This window comes from Copadichromis virginalis, linkage group LG14 (genome assembly GCF_057382275.1).
Source record: "Copadichromis virginalis isolate Kocher_CV1m ecotype Utaka linkage group LG14, C_Virginalis_male_GT1.1, whole genome shotgun sequence".
In the NCBI taxonomy this organism is placed as follows: Eukaryota; Metazoa; Chordata; class Actinopteri; order Cichliformes; family Cichlidae; genus Copadichromis; species Copadichromis virginalis.
The window spans coordinates 28,580,129-28,588,983 of NC_140631.1; the positions used below are offsets into that span (position 1 = coordinate 28,580,129).

The 8,855-nt window shown below is 37.2% G+C and overlaps 2 protein-coding genes across 3 annotated transcripts; both read left to right on the forward strand.

Moving 5' to 3' along the window:
• Nucleotides 1-1,041: 1,041 nt before the first annotated feature.
• LOC146694178 (extracellular calcium-sensing receptor-like) lies at nucleotides 1,042-4,644 on the forward strand. Its single transcript, XM_085430310.1, has 6 exons — nucleotides 1,042-1,232; nucleotides 1,341-1,638; nucleotides 1,782-2,576; nucleotides 2,748-2,975; nucleotides 3,145-3,268; nucleotides 3,731-4,644. Exons 1-6 carry the CDS (start codon nucleotides 1,099-1,101, stop codon nucleotides 4,642-4,644), a joined length of 2,493 nt encoding a protein of 830 aa, XP_085286436.1. The 5' UTR covers nucleotides 1,042-1,098.
• A 416-nt stretch (nucleotides 4,645-5,060) lies between these two features.
• LOC146694179 (extracellular calcium-sensing receptor-like) lies at nucleotides 5,061-8,377 on the forward strand. 2 transcript variants are annotated; one of them, XM_085430306.1, is made up of 6 exons: nucleotides 5,061-5,197; nucleotides 5,344-5,626; nucleotides 5,814-6,626; nucleotides 6,707-6,934; nucleotides 7,055-7,178; nucleotides 7,458-8,377. In XM_085430306.1, the coding sequence occupies exons 1-6, from the start codon at nucleotides 5,172-5,174 to the stop codon at nucleotides 8,375-8,377; spliced, it is 2,394 nt and encodes a 797-aa protein (XP_085286432.1). In that variant the 5' UTR covers nucleotides 5,061-5,171. The 2 variants fall into 2 exon arrangements, with proteins under 2 accessions (XP_085286432.1, XP_085286431.1); XM_085430305.1 differs by having other exon boundaries at nucleotides 5,172-5,197; nucleotides 7,052-7,178.
• The last annotated feature ends 478 nt before the right edge of the window (nucleotides 8,378-8,855 follow it).

Genomic DNA, 8,855 nt, shown 5'->3' on the forward strand with positions numbered 1-8,855 from the left:
CATGTAAATGTACTGTTCATAAAGTTGGGGAACTAGCAAGCAATGGGGACTGGGGGAGTCAGGATGAGAGTCAGGATGAGTGTTGAAATGTTTCTCCCAATTATAACATTGCGTAAAGATGAACAGAATCACCTTTCTGGGATTTTTCATAAAAATTATCCCAACTCAGGACCTTCAAAGACTCTTGAGGCAAATTTGTGATTTGTTGAGTGGCTTAAAAAAAATATGACCCCATCTTGATTTTTGTTTTTTTACATATTCTTCACACCTCTGGGTTTAAAAAAATATATAAAATGTAAACAATGATTTCATTTATTAAGGTAAAAAAGAACCCAAACCTACGTGACCTTACATGAAAAACTAATCCCCCCTCCAAAAACACTTTATCTCATGTAAATGTTGTAATTAAAGTCATGATTTGGGGCTTGTGTGAGTTGCAATAAATATCAGATTTCAAAATGAGCCAGAAGTTCAAAATTTTAGAACGAATGCTTTAGATTTTTTTTTGAAAATTGACTGTATGACTATGGTGAAATTTTACTGACTCTAATCTTAATTTCCATTATGGTTAAGTAAATTTAACAGTTAACGTTTTAATATTTGATTGAAAATATATTTTCTAATATTAATTGTATGTCTATAATCTAAAAAATCTATGTAAAAAATAAAATTTCACTGTTCAATTTCTGATTGTTGTCAATTATAAACTAACCTTGTATATAATAGTGAATATACTAAAATTTCCCCAGGAGTTGGTGAAATAAAAAAATAAAAATAAAAAGGAAGGACAAAGCAAAGCAGATTAGATAAGAAAAACATACTATTTTTTTCATTTGGGTATGTCTCTCTTCTTCCTCCACCTATAGGTTGACAGAAATGAGTCATCACTACTCCATTATTTCTCATGTTACTCCAAAAATGCATAAATACCAGTTTAAGATTCAAATGTATCTAAAGGCACATGTGATGCAATCCAGTGTTTTATTTCTCACTGACAGCATGACATCAACGCATAGCTGGCCACAGCAGGGTTGGGCAATTTTACAAGTGTTATTGGTGGTGTCTTTCTCTCAGGCTGATGAACAAGTATGCAGGCAAATGGGGGATCCTGAAAACCCCCAACTATCTCAGGATGGTAATATTATATTAGGGGGGATCTTCTCATTTCACAGCAGTTGGAAAGACAGCATGGACACCTACTTGCATAAACCACTGCCACTGCAATGTACCAGGTATGTGAAATACTGAGTATTGAGATAATACATACTTGCTTTTGTAATACCACTGTTTCTGGTTTAAAGATAATTTGGTTTTAATTCCATATTTCAAATTGAATCAAGTTTGAGTTTCAGAGGCTTCCAGTTTGCTCAGGCTATGCTTTTTGCCATTGAGGAGATTAATAATAGTACAGACCTACTGCCAGGAGTCTCTCTAGGCTACAAAATCTATGATGCTTGTGGCTCCATGGCAAGAAGTGTAAAAGTTGCACTGACGCTGACCAATGGTAATGAAATTGTTGCTGGGCAATCTGAAAGACCATGTACCAGACCTTCACAAGTGCAGGCCATAATTGGAGAGACATCTTCCTCCCCTTGCATGGCAATAGCTACTGTCCTTGGGCCATTTTATATATCAATGGTAGGTAGAATAGCTAATAAAAATATTTGCAACCATGCACATTCAACTGTCAATGTTTGACTTTTTTTTCTACTTAATTTCTTCACCGTTTGTGGCAAAAAATGCAAGTGTGAATGTTATATTTTGGACTTTTTCTCTATTAGATCAGCCACTTTGCCACATGTGCTTGTCTCAGTGACAAAACCAAGTACCCATCCTTCCTCAGAACAATACCCAGTGACTACTACCAGAGCAGAGCCCTGGCCCATTTGGTCAAGCATTTTGGATGGACTTGGGTTGGAGCTATTCGAACCAATGATGATTATGGAAATAATGGCATGGCTACATTCACAGAAACTGCACAGCAGCTGGGCATCTGTCTGGAGTATTCTGTATCTTTTTTCAGGACAGATCCAGCAGACAAAATACAAAAGATAATTGACATTATAAAGGCTTCAACCTCCAAGGTGATTGTTGCCTTTCTGTCACACATGGATATGGATGTGCTAATGTATGGGATGTCCCAGCACAATTTGACTGAATACCAGTGGGTAGGTAGTGAGGGATGGATAGTTGATTCTGAAATAGCAGCACTGGATATACATCACATACTGAATGGTGCCATAGGCCTTTCCATTCCAAAAGCACATGTCAGTGGCCTGAGAGAGTTCATGCTTAATCTGAAGCCACTCAATTCATCTAATAATGAATTGTTTATTGAGTTCTGGGAGGCATTATTTAACTGTAGGTTTAGGCAGTCAATATCATCATCAGACATTCAGAGAGAGTGTACTGGACATGAAGATGTGACTGGAGTTCAAAACAGCTACACTGACATGTCTCTCATGCCTATCTTTAACAATGTCTACAAAGGAGTGTATGCAGTGGCCCATGCACTTCACAATATCCTCAGCTGTAATAAAACATGTAACAAAACTGTGCAGCTAGACCCATTCACGGTGAGCTTTTTAATAATTTCAATTATAAGTTATCACATTACACAATAACAATCACTGATAAAAAAAAAATGTTTTCACAGTTTGAAAAAATAATTAATTATCCATGTCCTATAGCCAGTTAGTTTGCAAAGTTTTTCTCAGGTAATTAAATAAATTAATGTTGTTTTATAGATTTTACAGCACATAAAAAACATTTACTTCAAAACAAAGGAAGGAGAGGAGGTTTACTTTAATGAGAATGGAGACCCAGCCGCAAAATATGAAATTATAAACTGGCAGCCAAGAGAAAATGGTATTGTGGAGTTTGTCACAGTTGGTCTTTATGATATATCATTAGCTGCAGAAAAACAGCTATATCTGCAAAACAAGTCTTTAATTTGGGCAAGAAACTCAAAGCAGGTAAGGTATCAGTCTAATTAATTACAATAATTACAAATTCAATTTTAACAAAATAGTTTGGCACAGGAGATATAAACATCTATTGGCTCTAGTATTAAATACATTTCATTAACATGGCTGTAAGGGCAATATTATACATGTTTTTCTCATAATGCCTTTGTTCGTGCAGGTTCCTGTGTCAGTTTGTAGTGAGAAATGTCCTCCAGGAACACGCAAGGTTCTCCAGAAAGGAAGGCCTGTTTGCTGCTATGACTGTATAAGATGTGCAGAAGGTGATATCAGCAACATTACAGGTTATGTTACAAGTGTTATATTCAGTGTACACTTTTGTATTTCTTTTGCTCACTGTGCCTCAAAACAAAGATTTTATCATTGCTTGGTTATGTTAAGTTCTTGCTTTACTGTTTGGGTTTTACTTTCAGGACTATCTGTCATGTAAGACTGGAACTGTTTTGAATTTATTTAATAATTAAGCAAAGTTATTGTATGGTGCCTATGTCTAGAGAAGTAGAGGTGTACACTGGAGAGATGAGGAATGAAAGCCAGTGGAAGCGAGTAAATGAAAGAGGGATGGGTGTAAAAATGAAAATTCAAGGAGTAGAGATAGTGAAGGCAGATGAATTGAAATACCTGGGATCAACTTTCCAAAGCAAAAGACGGTGCAGAAGAGAGGTGAAGAAGAGTGAAGAGCCTGTATGCAGTGGTTGGAGATGAGTGTCGGGGTGATTTGTAATATGTTGATATTTTTTTGGCAGATTCTGTCACCTGTGTGAGATGTCTCCCTGAATATTGGTCAAATGAAAGAAGAGATGCGTGTATAAAGAAGGAAGCAGTGTTTCTATCATATGAAGAAATTATGGGAGCCCTGCTCACTGCAGCATCTGTATTTGGAACATGCACAACTGCTGGTGTGGTGTTAATTTTCTTCAAACACAGAAAAACTCCTATTGTGAGAGCAAACAACTCTGAATTGAGCTTCCTGCTGCTCTTCTCCTTAACTCTGTGCTTCCTGTGTTCTCTGACCTTCATCGGTCAGCCCTCTGAATGGTCCTGCATGCTACGGCACACAGCGTTTGGCATCACCTTTGTCCTCTGTATCTCTTGTGTTTTGGGAAAAACAATAGTGGTTTTAATGGCCTTCAGAGCTAAACTTCCTGGTAGTAATATGATGAAATGGTTTGGGCAGACACAACAAAGGCTCTGTGTTCTTGTATTCACTCTTGTACAAGTTATCATATGCATTGTCTGGTTAACAATTTGTCCTCCGTTTCCATTTAAGAATTTTAAAACATTTAAGGACAAAATTATTTTAGAATGTGCTCTTGGCTCAGCTGTAGGGTATTGGGCTGTTCTTGGCTACATTGGACTTTTGTCTGTCTTATGTTTCATTTTTGCTTTTCTGGCTCGGAAACTACCCGATAATTTCAATGAAGCCAAGTTCATTACTTTCAGCATGCTGATTTTCTGTGCAGTATGGATTACATTTATCCCGGCATATGTCAGCTCTCCAGGAAAGTTCAGTGTTGCTGTAGAAGTATTTGCTATACTTGCTTCCAGTTTTGGTCTACTGATTTGCATTTTCATGCCCAAATGTTATATCATCTTACTGAAACCAGAAAAGAATACTAAGAAGAACATGATGGGGAAGAAGGCAACCCATTTATTTTGAAAAATGAAAACAATGTTTTCTTTGTATTTGTAACATTTCTACATAATTGTTAACCAAACTGAATAGATGGTTCTCTGAAGTTACTGAAATACCTGTCCAGTCATAGCATGAATGCAGTATATCGTTGAAAACAACTGTGATTAGATCATATAAATATATTAGCCTTATATTGTATGCCATATGAATTATACAATATACTATAATGCTAATAAAACTGTGATCAAAACATCTTTTGCCTAAGGTGTGCATATGTCTCTAGAGGCTACATTGAGCCATGACAACTTAAAAAGTGTATAAAGCTCCAGTATGAACTGTAAAGCTGATTGGGGTAATGTTCAGGCAACAGCAGAGATATGGTATTATTGAGACTGCTACTCTTCATTCTATTACTGGAGAAAGGAAATTCTGCATGTCAGCTGCAAGGCTTGGCACAACCACCTGAACTAACCCAGGATGGGGATCTTATTATTGGAGGCATTTTTTCATTTCGCACAGGCCAGGATTCTGTAACTAACACATTCCAGACAATGCCAGAATTTCGAAAATGCAAAAAGTATGTATTATTTATCCTATATCCTACTTTATACGAGAAATGTGTTATATTTACATTTCATTTGAAATAGTTTATGCTTGTGTGTATTTTGTTCTGCATTGGAACCTTTAACATAAAGTTTTTGTTACTTTTATTAATAATTACAGCTTTAATTTTAGAGAATTTCAATTTGCTCAAACAATGATCTTTGCCATAAATGAAATCAACAAAAATCCCCACATGCTGTCTAATATTAAACTTGGCTATAAGATTTATGATAACTGTGGAACCATGGACATACTGAGAGCAGCACTGACACTGCTGAGTGGGTTAAATAGACAACTCCGTGAGGACACCTGCACTGAGACGGTGCAAGCAATCTTGGGACATTCTGGATCAAGCCCAACTATTGCATTTGCACAGGTTGTTGGAAGGTTTCAGATACCTGTGGTAAGTCAAAGAAAACAAGTCATTGAAGTATAATTTCGCTTTTCATATTGCACTTTTGCACCTCTACAGTTCTCTTGCAAAATTGGAAGAGTAAAATTATAGCTACAGGTAATGCATAAGCCTAAAATGGCAATATTTAATGTTTGCTCTGCCAATGCTATTCAGATATTTGTATATTTCAATGCAGATCAGCCATTTTGCCACCTGTGCCTGTCTGAGCAACAGGAAAGAGTACCCTACCTTTTTCAGAACTATTCCCAGTGACTACTACCAGAGCAGAGCTCTTGCCAAGCTTGTCAAGCACTTTGGATGGTCCTGGGTTGGGGCGTTAGCTGTGGATAATGAATATGGCTTCAATGGCATAGCAGCATTTATCCAAGCTGCAAAAGAATATGGAGTGTGTATTGAGTATTCTGAAGCATTTTCATCATCAGATCCACCAAACAGACTACAGAGAATAATAGAAATCATTAAGCAGTCCACTTCCAAAGTTATTATGGCTTTTATGTCTCACAGAGAAATTAAATTGCTGGCTACTGAGCTGTACACGCATAGCATTACAGGACTCCAGTGGATTGGCAGTGATGCATGGATCACAGATCACTCTCTGACTGACAGTGAGGGACACAAAATCCTGGTGGGCTCATTAGGCTTCACCAGCCCTAAAGCTAAGATCTCAGGGCTAGAGGAGTATCTAAAGCAGCTCTACCCCTCACAGTTCCCCGATAGTCAGTTTGTTAGGGAATTCTGGGAAGAAGTGTTTAACTGCTCTCTCAATAGAACTGTGAACACTCAAAAACAGCCATGTAGTGGCCATGAGAGCTTGCAAAACATTGAATCACAGTTCACTGATGTGTCTGAGCTCAGATTTACTGATAATGTCTACAAGTCAGTTTACGCAGTGGCTCATGCTCTCGACATGCTGATCAAATGTGATAATGATCAACTGTCCTTTTCTAATGAGAGCTGCATTGACCCCAAACACATTAAACCATGGCAAGTGAGTGACTGTCAGTTCATTCTGACAATATGATAAGAGTTGAAATGCTTAATTTAATTTCTATGGAATTTCATTTTTAGGTCTTACAGTATCTTAACACTGTAAATTTTACAACAAAAAAAGGGGAAAGGGTGTATTTTAACAAAAATGGTGACACCCCAGCAAGATATGAACTTGTTAATTTACAGTTTACAATTCGAGGAACAATGGAGGGAAGAACCATTGGCATTTTTGATGCGTCTCTTCCAGAGAGAAATCAATTTGTCATGAACAACATCCCAGTTGTCTGGGGCAATGGGTTGACTGAGGTAACATAGAAACTGAAGTTTGAAATCTTCATATAAATATTAACTTTTATGTTTTTTAAATTCTTATTTAACTATAGAGATAGTACAAAATGAATATGATTGTTTTTATGCCTGTAGGAGGTGCCTGTGTCAGTGTGCAGTGAGATGTGTCTCCCTGGAACACATAAGGTCCTTCAGAAAGGAAAGCCAGTCTGCTGTTATGACTGCATACCCTGCCCAGAAGGAGAGATCAGTAATGTGACAGGTGAATAAATAGCAAAAGAAACAAAGAAAATTAAGCAGCTGGATACTGTATTGGTAAGACTACACACCTTTGGAGTGGGAATTGCAAGTTCAATTCCCACCCACTATCCAGTAAGGGTCCTGGCTAGACCATCCATGCTGGAATGGCGCGGCTATGTCTGTAGTCTGACCGTAGCTCGGACACAAGCATTTCACTACATGTTGTACTCTGTATGATTGTGTATGTGACAAATAAAGGTTGTTTGTTTGATAATTCCCTACTTTATTTTTAATTTTGCAGATTCAATACACTGTGCGAAATGCCCACCAGAGTACTGGTCAAACAAACAACGAGACGCCTGCATCCCCAAAGAAGTAGAATTCCTGGTATATGATGAAATTCTAGGGTTGGTGTTAGTGTTATTTTCATTGCTGGGAGTTTTTCTAACTATGGTTACGACATTAGTCTTCTACTGTCACAGAGAAACCCCAGTAGTAAGGGCAAACAACTCTGAGCTGAGCTTCTTGCTGCTCTTCTCCTTAACTCTGTGTTTCCTGTGCTCTCTGACCTTCATCGGACGGCCAACCAAATTGTCCTGCATGCTGCGACACACAGCATTTGGCATCACCTTTGTCCTCTGCATCTCTTGTATTCTTGGTAAAACAATAGTAGTTTTAATGGCCTTCAGAGCTACACTTCCAGGGACAAATGTGATGAAATGGTTTGGCCCTCTACAGCAGAGACTCACTGTTCTGGTCTTTACTTTTATACAGGTTTTGATATGCATACTTTGGTTAACAATAAACCCACCTTTTCCTTTTAGGAATTTACTACTGTATAAGGACAGAATCATTTTAGAGTGTGATACAGGCACAGCTGTAGGGTTCTGCGCTGTTCTAGGATATATAGGATTTCTGGCTATATCATGTTTTGCAATTGCATTTTTGGCTCGAAAGCTGCCTGATAATTTTAATGAAGCAAAATTTATAACCTTTAGCATGCTGATATTCTGTGCAGTTTGGATCACATTTATCCCCGCCTATATCAGCTCACCGGGAAAGTTTATTGTGGCTGTAGAAATATTTGCTATTTTGGCTTCCAGCTTTGGACTACTTTTCTGCATTTTTATACCAAAATGTTATATAATCCTGTTTAGGCCAGAACAAAATACTAAGAAACACATAATGGGAAAGACATCAAATTATGATATACAATATTAAGAGTTTAAATTCCAGGGCTGGGTTGACACTACACAATCTTCCTATAATGATTGTTAATGTGAATAAATGTCATATGTTGTGACCAGTCTGGCAAGTGAAAGACAGTAGAGTTACATTTGTGATGATTAGTCCAACCATGATGTTGCGAAATACACATTTTGTATTAAACTTACACTTAATTCTATTTGTTTGTTTTTAATTTATTTCGATCATCTAAACAATATACAAAGTTCATTTAGCAAAGTAAAGAAGAGAAAAAAATGCTATACAAAATAAAGGTAATAGATTTCAATATTGCTTCACCGTTCTGATTCAGTTACATATCAAAAAGGAGCGAGAAAAAGTGCAAACTTATTTAATCCCATCTCCACATTTTATGTGACATAACAAAATATATTGAATAAAGTACCCCTAATTCCCTCAAATATAAATCATGTGCTTCACCTTCACACAACATTGAGTGGTGTACCTCTATCTG